This window comes from Microtus ochrogaster, chromosome 2 (assembly GCF_000317375.1).
Source record: "Microtus ochrogaster isolate Prairie Vole_2 chromosome 2, MicOch1.0, whole genome shotgun sequence".
NCBI classification, from domain to species: Eukaryota; Metazoa; Chordata; class Mammalia; order Rodentia; family Cricetidae; genus Microtus; species Microtus ochrogaster.
This window is the reverse complement of record NC_022010.1, coordinates 26,753,254-26,767,051: the sequence shown is the minus strand read 5'-3', so window position 1 is coordinate 26,767,051 and position 13,798 is coordinate 26,753,254. Positions and strand designations below refer to the sequence as shown.

The 13,798-nt window shown below is 44.2% G+C and overlaps 1 protein-coding gene across 3 annotated transcripts in view; it reads left to right on the top strand.

The window, feature by feature from the left end:
- Window positions 1-13,798, top strand: part of Caln1 (calneuron 1) — a 463,165-nt gene that overhangs the window by 434,276 nt on the left and 15,091 nt on the right. For all 3 annotated transcript variants that reach the window (XM_026787846.1, XM_026787849.1, XM_013350759.2), the window contains one exon: window positions 13,062-13,218. In XM_026787846.1, coding sequence (XP_026643647.1) covers window positions 13,062-13,218 — 157 coding nt within the window. The remainder of the gene's footprint in view (window positions 1-13,061; window positions 13,219-13,798) is intronic.

Here is a 13,798-nt window from a genome sequence, read left to right as displayed (position 1 = left end):
TCTCTCTCTCTCTCTCTCTCTCTCTCTCTCACACACACACACACACACACACACACACAAAGGGAGCATGAACACATTGGTAAATATAAAATCAAACTTTTTTTTTAAGGAAAGGACTGAAGAAATGGCACGCTGGTTAAAGCATGGAATACTCCTGCTTTTATCTGAATTTGGTTCCCAGCACACACACTGGGTGGTTCACAACCACCGGTAGCTCCTGCTCCAAGGGATCCAATGCCCTCTTCTAGACTTTGAGGGCATCTGAGTGCATGCTCATTCACATATGCACGCACACACGCGCCTGCACACACGCACAGTGTATACACATATATGTATAAATAAAAATAAAAAGCTTAAAGAAGCTGAATGATCTATGGGGAGGGAGAACAAAAAAGAACTGTACCACCCAGAACAAAGACTTGCAAATGATTAGGGAAGAGATGAAACATGTGGGGGCACGGGACAGACAGCTAATTAAGGCTAATTTGTGTTCCAGAGGAAATATCAAACTCAAACAATGGGGAAGCCATTGTTGAAATGGTTGCAAGGAAGCACACAGGAAGCAGAACACAATGTTGGTATAAAGATGAAAAAACCCTGACTCAACTCAAGCCAAGATGAATGCAGAAACATGTGTCCAAATATGGCACAGAAGCCGTGTGTGTTTTTAAATCTCAAGGGCAAATAAACATCCCTACTGGGGCTGGAAAACGGATAAAGGATATGGAAGAAGAAAACTTGGGTCAACCATCCAATGCCAAACAGAAAGAGCTAGAAATAGCAGCTCAACTTTGAGTGTGCATCTCGTGTGGTGTGCGTGTGTGTGTGTGTGTGTGTGTGTGTGTGTGTGTGTGTGTGCAAGTATGTGGTCTCTACTAACTCAGCTGTACCCACACCACCTCTTCAGGCATCATTGAGGGGACATCTGGGCAATTCTAGGATGTTATTCTAAGACAAAGTTTCTATCACTGGAGACTGGAGGAAGAAAGGTATTGTAGGGCTGGAGAGATAGCTCAAGGTTGAACACACCTGTTGCTCTCCCAAAGGACCCACGTTTGATTCCCAGAATGCATATGGTGGCTCACAGCTATTTGTGAGTCCAGTCTCTGGGGATCTGGTACCCTCTTTTGGCCTTTCCAGGCATGACATGCACATGATACACTGACGTACATATGGATAATACACCTATATAGTTTTTTTAAAAAACACCCATATTACTTTTGAAAGATACCATGAAAAACATAATGTCTTAGGTCAGAAAAATGGCTCAGGGAGTAAAGGCACATGCCATCGATCCCAGTGACCTGAGCTCCATATTCAGGACCCACGTGTTCGAAGGGGAAAACCAGTTCCTCTAGGTTGTGTTCAGACACATGTGCATGCATAAACATAAACACGCTAAGTTAATTAACTAGTAGAGATAACAAAATGTTTAAATAGTTATGAGATCTCTCAGAAGAGGTAACATGCACAAATGCCCCCTTTGTAGCTGTTTTTAATGCCACGAGAGTTGGGTGCCCTGAGGTGGGAGAGTTCTGGACAAAAGGAAGCAAGGAATGCAATCCATTCAGCATCTTGAGATAGCAGCCCGTGGTTATAAACTGCATCCCCAAATTCAGTGCAGAATCAGTATTTTTTCTGCAAAAAAAAAAAGACACAAGGGGTATGTTTTGGGGTGGGAAGTGTTATTTTGAGACAGGATGGCACTATATATCCCTGGCTGCTCTGAAATGAGCTATGTAGACCAGGCTGTCCTAGAACTAGCTATGTCGGTCAGGCTAGCTTCAAACTCATAGAGACCCACCTGCCTTGGCCTCAGCCTTCGGAATGCTGGAACCGGAGGTATGCACCACCATGCCCAGCTAGCAGGAATGCTCTCAATGTGTTATAGCAAATCTCAAGTTAAACCCAATGGCTGAGGCGCAGGAAGAAGTCTGGAAGTAAGGGGAGTGAACCTGCTCGTCTCACACCGGGAGGAGAAAGAGGCAATTCCATTTTCCTGCATTTGATCTTATGAAATTGCCAGTTAAGCCATCTATCTGATAACCAGGAAGAGGCCTCCTAGTTTAATCAAAATGAAGCCAGCCATAGGCACTGTGCACAAAAGAAAAAGGAAGACATAAGGATGGGAAAATCTGGCAAGCAGGAAGAAGCGAACAAAGTAGAACCAAGCGTGCATATATTAATATTTGAAAATGGCATGCATTCCCATTACTGGGAAGCAGAGAATGTAAGGCTAATTTTTAATGTGTTTAGTTTACATTTCAAATTATAATTCTGTCACTGTTTCACTTCTCTCTCTTCCCTTCAGTTGCCCGTGTTTCTTCCACCGCCACACATCATGCTGTCAGATTGATAGCCTTTATCACTATGGTTGTTACATATACATTCATATATATGCATATATATGTGGACAAATATATAAATCCTACTGCGGCGTCCACTTTTGTTATTTTGTGTGCACACACACATATATGATTTCAGAGCTGACCACTCAGTATTGGATAACCAATCAGGAGGCTCATCCCTGGGAGAGGTGAACTTTTCCTCTCTAGGCAGTTATTGGTTGTTTTGCAGTATTTTTGTGTAGGGCTGAGACCCTGTGAGATTCCCCACTTTTCCATTAGCCTGTCTTTTGATATTTGCTATTGTTCAGGTCTTGTCTGTGCAGACAGAAAGACACACAGCAGATGTCTTCATATTTCTGTCCCCTCCTCCAAGGTCTTCCTTGAGCCGTAGATGCAGGAGCTGTGCTGCAGGTGTATCCATTGGAGCTGGGAGCCCCACAACACATTGACCCCTGAAGTCCCCAGTTGTAGTTTTCTGGGATGGTCTCCATTTGCTACAAAGAGACCTTTTTGATGGAAGGTGGTAGCTATATGTATCTGTGGGTATAAGGATAAGATTTAGGATGTAGTTAATAACTATACTCGTCTAGCAAAGTGGCAATAGTAGATTCTTTTCTAAGGTCCATGACCACACTAGCACTGGGGAGTTGACTAGACCAGGCATAATTCCCCTCCTACTGAGCAGGCCCTAAGTCCACTTAGGCAACTGTTGGTTACCACTAGTATGTAGGTGCCACTATTGCTCCTTGGTGGTAATCTTGTCATGCTGGTCATGGTTGGCATAATTCCTTTCCTATTGAGCCGACCCTAAGCCCACTTAGGCAATTGTTGGTTACTGCCAGCATGCGGGTGCCACTATTGTGCCTTTGTGGCGATCTTGCCATGCTGGGCATTAATGTGGTTCCTAGGTGTCACAGCTGGATAGGACTTTTAACTGTTCTCCTCCCTTAGCAACTTGCATAATCCTTTCTGGTACTCTCAAAGCTAGACTGCAGGAAGGTGGCTTCAGATTCAACCCAGCTAGAATAATCTGAGTTCTGTGTCCTAAGCAGATAAGGTCCCACATAACCCAGGCTGGCCTCAGACTAAGGATGACCTTGAATTTCCGATCATCCCAGGGCCTGGGGTTACAGGTGAGTATCAGAAAACCTGGCTTATGGGGTCCTAGGGATAGAGCCAAGGATTCCGTGCATCTACGCAAACACTCTACTAACTGAGCGGCAGCCACACCCAATTCCAATTTATTATATGAACGCTGTTCTTCTTTCTAAATCTATGCCTGTAAAACACACGGGGAGGTTGGGAACCAGAAAAGGGACAACCTTAGTTGTCATTCTTCAAGTGCTGTCTGCTTTTCTGACACTGCCTGGAACTTGTCAAGCAGGCTGGCTTGGCTGTAACAAATTCATACAGAAAGAAAACAACGTGTCTGTCCCAATGTCAGTGTAGCATTCTGCAAAAAGCCTAGGTCATTTCAAGAAACCTTTAGATATTTTGTGTTGCATCCAAGACACTCCCTGAATGTTCTGTGGTGGAGGCTGCTCACCTGCTGACCCTTTGTGACCTCTGAGCCCTTCTCCAGGCATCTTCATGCTCATATACTCTTCTCCGGGGTTGTCATCCCTTCAGGTGACTTTTATTGTCAACCTAGCACAAGTGGCTTCCAAATCCGTATCATTAGGCTGTCACGTCTACACTCCATCCCCTAGTTGTTATGCGGGAATTGTCGCTCAGGGAGCGCCAGGGAACACACCCCAAATTTACCTTGTCACCCCTCTCTAAGTCAGAGGCAGAGGATGAGAGAGGAGAGTGTGTGGGGAAACATGATCCGGCTTTGGTCATTTTCTGGAAGTGAGGAGAGAAGAAGAAGAAGCGGGGTGGGGGCTGGAAGGATGGCTCGGCGGTTATGACACAGGGCAGCTTTTACAGAGGACCAGAGTTTGTGCCCCAACACCCACACTGGGTGGCTCACTTGCCTCAGGAGACCTAATGCCCTTCTCTTGACTCTATGGGGATCCATACAACATGTGGTATATATACGCACACACAAACACTAATGATGATAGTTATATCTTCAAAGATAAAGAAAAGGTTACACTTTTCTAAGTAACTCAGAAAAGTAGTGAGCCACAGTGCTACAGGATGCTCTGAGAGCAACTGTATGGAGAAAGGAATGGAGATGGAAGGCCTCACGAAGGGGATAGTTATTCATCTCATCTCCTTAGCCTGCCTCTGCCTCCCAAGTGCTAGGATTAAAGGCATGCATCACCATCTCCCAGCCTGGACTCTTAAAAGAGAAAACAATAGCATGAAATAATAATTTGAATAGCTTCAAAATAAAGTCTCTGCTTAAGGCCAGAGCTAGATTTCATTCTTTTTTAAATTAGTGCTTATTTTTATTTTTAGTTGTGTTTATGTATGCACTTGAGTGCAGTACCAGAAGAGGACAGAAGAAGGCATCAAACCCCCTGCAGCTGGAGTTACAGGGAGTTGTGAGCCTACTCACCAATGTGCTCTGTAAGGGCAGCATATCTATGCTTAGCAGCTGAACCATTCTCCAGCATCCAGATATCGTTCTTTTGACCAGAAAGAAGTAGCTTTGTCCTAATGGACCTCAACACAGCTCAGACTCCTCCACCTAGGAGCAACTGTGACGTTGACCTTTTCAATGTCACCAGGGGACTAGACACAGGAGGTGGGGGTCCATCTTCAGTGGCCTTTAAGGCCAGTACACTTTTGTATTTTTGGTACTTCTGTGGTTGCGGGAAGATCAGCTGGTCATAGTAGGGAATAAGTAGTGGTATAAAATGCCCACCCATAGTCATAAAGAAAAGGGAAGGGAAGAGCCTAGAGTCCTGCAATCCTTTTAAAGTGACTGTAATCCCTCTGTAGTAACCAGAGGACCTCCTACTAGAGGTCCATCTCTTAAAATATTCCAACACCTTTCAATAACATCATGACAGTAAACCATGCCTTTAACACATGGGCTTTTGAGGGATATGTGGACGCAGGTTTGACCAGTCAGTGACTATGCCCAGGCTTCTGCACCACTGGGTCTTGGGATACTCCCCACCCCCTCAAAACAAAAACAACAAAAACAAAACAAAGAAAAAAAAAGACAAAAAGTGATGTGGGATGCCCTCTGTATGCTGTGAATATGTTTGATTATCATTGGTTAATGAAGAAGCTGATTTGGCCAATGGTCAGGCAGAATAGAGCCAGGTGGAAATCCAAACAGAGATACAGGGAGAAAAAGGGTGAAGTCAAGGAGATGCCAGCAAGCTGGGGAAGCAAGATGTGAGGTAAGACCATGACCACACGGTAAAATATAGAGTAATAGAATGGGTTAATTTAAGTTGTAAGAACTAGATAATAATAATCTTGAGCTAATAGGCCAAACAGTTTGTAATTAATATTAAGTCTCAGAGTGGTTATTCTGGAACTGGCAGGCAGGAGGGAAACCTCCAGTTACAAAAAAAGCAACTTGCTCACAGGAGGAAAAGGTTTATTTTAGTTTATACTTGCAAGCCATAATCCTCTTGGAGGGAAATTAGGGCAGGAACTCAGGACTGGAGGCAGGAACCATAGAGCATCCTTGCTCAAAGACTATGCTCAGCCAACTGCTTTGTATACAGCCTAGGACCATCAGTCCAGAGAATGGTGCCACAGTGGGCTGGGCCCTACATCAACTAAGAATCAAGATAGTCCCTATAGAGATGTCCACAGATCGACTGCTCAGGTCAGTCCTCCAGCAAGGCTTTCCTCTCTAGGTGTGTCAAGAGGACAATGGAAGATAAATAGTGTGCCATCCATCCTAACATACCTGGAACTCTAATTGCTTGCTTTTCTTTTATATTCTGTTCTGTTCTATTCTTTCTTTTCCTTTTCTGTTCCTTTCTTTTTCTGTTTCTTTTCTTTTCTCTTCTCTTCTTTTTCCTTCCTTTCATTTTTTCATTCCTTCCTACTTTTTCGCACACACACACACACACACACACACACACACACACACACACACACAAGTGCACACATGTATGGAGGTCAGAGGACCACTTCTCATGTCCTTCCTCAGGAACACCATCCACCAGGTTTCCTACTGGGAGGAGAGACCTGGTCAGTCATCCTCATCAACTTAGACCATGAAGCCCAATATGGACAAGTTCAACAGAACTGCCATACACGAGCTGCCATGCATGCTTCAGCATTGCCAGGGCATACATCTCATTCAGTTGTCTTTCTCATTGGCCTGAAGCTCACCCAGCAGTCTAACTGGGTGAGCCTCCTGTCTCTACCCACTTCCTCACCAGTGCTGGGATTACATGTACAATTGTGTCCAACTGCTCCATTTAATTGTTCATTGCTGTAATCAAATAACTTGACAAACAATGACTTATGGGGGAGAGGATCTATTTTAGCTCACAATTCAGGTTACAATCCATCACTTAGGGGAAGCAGGAAGTCATGCCACACCCATAGTCTACAGCACAGAAAAGTAAATCATGGATGCTCATGTGTTTGCTTTCTCCTCACTCAAACAGCTCAGGCCCCCTCGCCTAGGGAATGGTGCCACCCACGGTGGGCTGGGTCCTTCCATACCAGTCAACAATCAAGATAAGCCCCACAGACATACCCATAGGTCATCCTGATCTGGACAATTCCTCAATTAAGACCTCCTCTCTAGTTAGTGTCAAGTTGACAAAGCTAACCGTTGTGTCCATTTCTTAACATGAGTCTTGGGGTTTGGATTCAGGTCCCCACCCTTGTGCAGCAAGCACTTTATGGGCCGAGCCATCTCCCTCTGAACATTGACTTTCGGTCTTCAATTCCAGACACATTTTTAAGAAACCGTCTGTGATTCATTCCTGACTTACTGGGGGCTATCCATCCATTCTTGTCACAATGTGTACCAATCTGAATTTGAATTTTCTTGTGAGTGGGGTTTGCTATGACTTGCTCACATCTGCTTCTCTATGACTTGAAACAGAAACATCTGCTTCTCTGTCTCAGTGCCATCCTCCATAGCTGTTCATTTCATTAAAGACGAATTTTTCACACTAAGGACAAACTCATTGGAAACAGTATTATGACTAGAAGGATAATTAATGGGCAGACATTTCTTTTCACAGGCTATGAAATGTTACAGTTTTTGATAAACATGTAAATAAAAATAAGGGTATGGGAAGGAACGAGTACAATTTCATGACTACATAATGTAATTAGTAAAGATAAAATAATTATTATAAATTAGTTTAATGGAGATTTACTATAATGGAAAATGCCTTAGCTGTCCAAAGCATGAATATGTAAGGGCTACATTCTCTATGAGCCACAAAACAAAACACAATTACATCAAAAATAGAAAAGAGAAACACGTAAAATTATAAGAGACAGGGCATAAATGATTTTTTTTTTGTTTTAGAAAAAAATCATGCTACCAAGATTGACCTCAAACTTGCTATGTAGCCAAAGGTAACTTTGAACTTCTGATCCTCTTGCCCCTCTTCCCTAGTGCTGGTGTTGTGGGCAGATTGGGCACCACACATGATTTACATAGTGCTGAGATAGCTCCCAGGGCTTTGTGTATGCTAAGTGAGGACTCTACCAACTGTGCCACAGCCACTATGCTATTGTCAGTCTTGAGAGGAATTTTAAAATATGGGTCTACTGTGCATAATGACATGCTAAAAATAATGAGAAGCTTGTGGATAAAATTCTAAAAGTAACTCAAGAAAAATATGAAAACCGAAGTGATGGGTCATCATGGGAGAAGTACCTATTGGTGCCATGTTCCTGTTCTATAAACTTTTTAAAGTTTGTTAAAAAGAAAAAAAATTAAGAGAGGAGTGGTACCCTGCCAATAGAGATGAAATATGGGAAGTTGCTCTGCCAGGTATGTTTCGGTGTTCGTACCCTATGTTAGACAGTCATGTGTCACTGTGACAAAATAGTCAAGAGACACTATTGTAAGGAGGAGAGTCTATCTGAGCTTGAGGTTGAAAGTGTTTCAGTTCATGATCCCCTGAGTCTGTTAATATGAGCTTGAGATGAAGTTGGAGGAGAGTGGCAGATGAATATTGCCCACCTCATGATGGCCAGGAGAGAAAGAGAAAAGAGAGAAAAGAGAGAGAGAGAGTCAGAGATAGACAGAGACAGAGAGAGACAGTCAGAGACAGAGAAACAAAGATAAACATAGACACACAGAGAGAACATGAAATAAAGATAGAGATGGAAAGGGGGGAAGTGGGGAGAGATGGGGCACAGAGACTTAAAGAAGAAAATACAGAGAAAGACAGAAACTCACAGAAGAAGACTCTCAAGTCTTGAAATACACACTTCCAGGGACTCACCAAGCAGGGCTGTTGGCCTACAAAAGAGCTCCACAATAGGCCAGAACGGAGTATAACAAAGGTTTATTTATCTGGGGATAAACTCACAGAAGGGGTAGCGACCCGAAGTCCTCTGAATTCACTGGGAACTGGAATCCAATCCAGCAGCCAAGAGGGCCACACACGCTTTTTGTCTGCATTTGTAGTACATGAGACCACACTCAAAGTAGGCCGGTATCTTAAAGGCTATTGGCTGAAGGAATCCCTACAGCACCTCCCCTTTTGTCTAAATAAGAGAGTTCTAAGCTTAATAGAAACTATATACAATAAGAACAAAAAGGGGCTTGAGAAATGTCTCAATAGTTAAGAATACTACTGACTGCTCTTCCAGAGGCCCTGAGTTCAATTCCCAGCAACCACATGGTGACTCACAACTATCTGTAATGGGACATGATTCCCTTTTCTGGTGTGCATGAAGACAGGTCACTCATGTACATAAAATAAATAAATTTTTTTTAAAAAGAACAAATATAAAGTATTGTCCAAGGGAAAGAAGAGGCAAAAACATACATAAAATTAGAACTACAGCCAGTATGAATAACATCAAGCAAGAAATATATTCTAGTATCCTATTCTAAGAAGTTTGTCTTATATTAAAAATGACTTGGCTAAATCATGAGAGGAAAGTAACTATGGCTATTTAGTCTTCAACCCCATCAAACACCTGAGAAGGGAAATAATATTGCTTGAGTAAACAGGAAGTACTATGTAAGCAACTTCCAAAGTTTTAGAATTGACAGAGACATCTTACTGCCTGGGCAATTCTCCAAAGTCTTCTGTAATGTTGGGGTATCCATCTTCAGCCTATGTATCTTGCAGACTTTTCCATGAAGCAGGAAATTTGAAGATCTATTCTACCTTGTAAAGTTTATCAGTTGCTTTCTTCTGTGTCCTGCAGAATGTCTGGCAGTTTCTTCTGTGAACTAGGAACCCTGAAGGACTGTCCCATCTTTTGAAAAGTTCAGCAGTTGCTTTTATTTTAGTCACAACACTGTTTGACTGATGACGCAGGCATATTTCTAGCGAACTCTTACATCTTAAATTAATCCATTTCTATTAATCTGTGTATCACCTCGAGGCTGTGGCTTACTGCAAAGTTTCTGTAGCTGCTGAATGTCTGTTTCATTCAGCAGCTACATGGCATCTCCTTGACTTCGCCTACTCTCTCTCTATATCTCTTCCAGTCTGGCTATATTGTGCCCTAGGCCAAATCAGCTTTATTCATCAACCAATAAAAGCAACACATATACAGAAACACACCTCACATTACAGGATCCATTCAGCTATGGTCTCATTAATAGATTAATCCATTGATGAAGTCAACGCCTTCATGTCCAGTCTCCTCTCAACATCACCAGCTGCTGGATACCAAGCCTTCTACCCATTGCTGCTGAGGACCATTTGTTTTACAAGCCACAGTGTGTTTTGTTTGTCTTGTTTTTCTAGACAAGGCTTCTCTCTGCAGCCTTAGCTATCTTTGAACTCAGAAACCTGCCTGCTTCTACCTCCCAAGTGCTGGTATTAAAGGCACATGCCGTCACTTCCCAGCATGCCACAGTATTTTCTAATGATTATAAGACTCAGACTAAACAGTGGAGCCAGGGAACCTGTATCTTTATTTCCCATCTCCTAGCCTCTGGTCAATCTTTTTGCCTAGTTTTTGAATGTCAGAAAGCTCTTAAAAGTAGTCTAATTTTTTTCCAGGCAGCACTCTACCTCTTCTTGCATTGGTCTTCTAAGAAGTAATGACTCATTTCTTCCCCCAAAGAATCTGATTGACGTCAACATTACTCATCTCTGACCATGGCAGAGGAGCTGTTCTGACTTGATTCTGTTGCCCTGATAAATCACTCTGACCCAAAACTTGGATAGGAAAGGGCTTATCTGGGCTTGCTCATAGCCCCAGAGCCACCTATCCATGGAATGGTACCACCCACAGTGGTGTGTGTGTGTGTGTGTGTGTGTGTGTGTGTGTGTGTGTGTGTGCGTGCACCATCCATTAACAGTCAAGACAGTTCCCCATAAATATTTGCACAGGCTGATCTGATCTGGACCATGCCTCCCTTTGAGACTCCTTTCTCAGGAGGCTCTAGGCTGTGTCAAGTTGACAGTTAAGCCTAACTAAGACAAGAGGATCCCATTTCCGCATCAGAATTATTCTCCTCTGCCTTCTTTGTGCCTCGTTCCTGCACATGGGTTACTTTCCTCGTTTATCCAATGTGAAGGGGGACATTGTGCCTAGTTTTGTGACAGGTCGCTAAACTATAATGCAGAAAACACATCCAACATCCAAATGCCCATCTGTTGCTCTGACTCATACAGGGCTTTCGACTTGAATCATCTTGACTTTCCCGACAAGTTTCAGTAACTCAGTTTAATTTCCTAGAACTAGGTGCATGCTTCTTAAATGCTTGAAAAGACAGGAAGGGGAGCAAAATGTGTAGGACTTGGCTTTCAGTGTTGTATGTACTCATTTCAACCATGGGCCCTCGTTATCCCCATTTGTGTGATGGTTAATTAATCTTGACTGTCGACTCGATAGGATGCAGACTCACACAGGACATAAGCCTCTGGTGCGTGTCTGGGAAGAAGTTCCCAGGTCAGGTTCACTGATGGAGCTGAATCCACCTTCCATCCCGTGGGCTGAGATCTGAGACTGGATACAAAGGCGAGAGTGAGCTGAGCACCAGCATCCCTCTCTCTGTTATTCTGGACGCAAAGTGACTGGCTGCCTCAAGTTCCTGCTGCCCGTGCCTTCCCCCCACCTTGGTGGACTGTGTCATTTTGAACTGTGAACTCAGATAAACCAATGCTTCTTTATGTCGCCTTGCCGGGTGTTCAGTCATAGCAATGAGAAAAATAACGACTCTACTGTACTAGGTCATTAGTGGAATCCCTTCTGCAGAGGAGACACTGATGCAGGCTCTAGCTTTGGAAAGGCAAGAGCAGGGTACCGCCGCTCCCTTACCCCTAATGAAGGCCTTGAGGTAGACATTATCACAATGGCAGGAACACATGCAGGAGAGATCATATGGGAAGACAGGAGGTCAGAAAGTGACTCGGGCTTTTATAACAGTTATACTTGTGGGGCTGGGAAGATAACTCAGTGGTTAAAGTCCTCACCATGCAGGCCTGAAGACCAGTGTCCAGTGCCTTAGTACCCAAGGAGATGCTCAGTTGGCATGGTGGCATACACACCTGTAATCCTGCCTTGGGGATGTGGGGACAGGGAATCGAGCTATCTGGCTAGGGGAATTAGCCCTATTGGCAAGCTCTGGATTTGATTGAGAGAGCCTGCCTCAGTGAGTTAGGTGGAAAAGCGGTAGAGGATGACACCAGACATCAGGCTTCCACATGCATGTGCACCCATGTATATATGTGTGTGCATACACATACATAGACTCACTTGTGTGCATCCATGCACACACACACACACACACACACACAGAAAAAAAAAACCCTGAGACCTAGCTTGGAACTGAGGCACCCTTCAGTGACCTAACCAGCCACCAAGTCCCACCTCTTTTTTTAAAAAAAATATCCAGTCTTTATTATCTGTGTATGTATGTGGTCCTGAATATATGCATGTGTACCATGTGTGAGCATGCACTCTCAGAGACCAGGAGAAGGAACCTGATTCCCTTTAGCTGGAGTTGCAGACAGTGGTGAGGTGCCCAACATAGATGCTAGTAACCAAACTCAGGTCCTCTGAACACGCAGAAAGTGTTCTCAACACAGAACAAGCTCTCTAGCCCCATGACCCACTTCTTAAAGTTTCCCCTACCTCAGCATCATAGCACCAAGACTTCTAACATGTAATGCTGTTGGAGGGATGGTGGGGAGGGAATTCACAGTCAAACCCCAGCAGACATGTCTAAGTTCACACTTTAAAGCAAAATCGGAATTGCTGCTTCCTTCAGAAATGATGAAAAAAAAACCCGGAAACATATGCATTGTCCAAAGTGGAAACTCAAGATGGGAATGGCTGGTTTCCTGCGAAATGATAGAATGTTAGAAACATATGCGCCGTCTAAAGTATGGCACCACGCTATAGTACCTAAAATGTGGAGGGTTGACAGCAGATGGCTGGCCGATGATCAATCCAGCCAGCAAGTAGCTTTTACTCTTTGTCTCCTAAATGAAGGACACTATACTTCACTCACTCTGTCCCCAGTAAGACCTCACATATGCTGGGAGCCGAGCAGACGGAATGCTGCTCATCTGGTATCCCAAAACTCTTTTTCTTGGGGAGCTTCCGGGCACGCCGATGGCACCCCAGCTGAGTTTGCACCCATTTTCACAGCCCTCTTCCGGTTCTTTATCTCCGCAGTTTGATATGCAAAGGGTCACCCTGGAGGAGCTGAAGCACATCCTGTACCACGCCTTCCGGGACCACTTGACGATGAAGGACATAGAGAACATCATTATCAACGAGGAGGAGAGTCTGAACGAGACCTCGGGGAATTGCCAGACAGAGTTTGAAGGAGGTAGGTGAACCTGCCTGGGCGGCTCACCCAGGGCCTCCACATGCCCTATAGTTACCAATCTTCAGGACAAAAAGCAGCCTTGTCCCAACGCTTAAAAAATCAGGGCTAAGTTAACAGATCAGCTCAGAGAACATACAGGGTCTCTATTTCTGCCTTATGGGTTTGTTTTCACTTCTTCCTCCTTTCTTTTTCCTTTTGTGTGCAGATGTTGGGGTCGTGTACACACATGTGTGCAGGTGCATGAGAATGGAATGCAAACGCCCATTCCTGTGGCGACCAGAAGTTGGTGCCAGGCACCTTCAGCTATCAAGTTCTTGTTTAGGGAGACAGGGTCTTTCACTGAATCTGGAGCTCACTGTTTCAGTGTGGTTGGCTCTAACCAGTGAGTTCCTAGAGCCCAACCCTCGCTGCCTCACCAGTGCTGGAGTTAGAGACCTGTGGTGCTGGGCCAGCCTTTCTGTGACTGCTAGGGATCAAACTTGGGTTCTCATCTTATACAGCAGGCACCTCAAGCCAACACGGAGCCATCGCTCTGGTCCCTCTTTCCCTCCTTCTCCTCCTCCTCCTCCTCCTCCTCCTC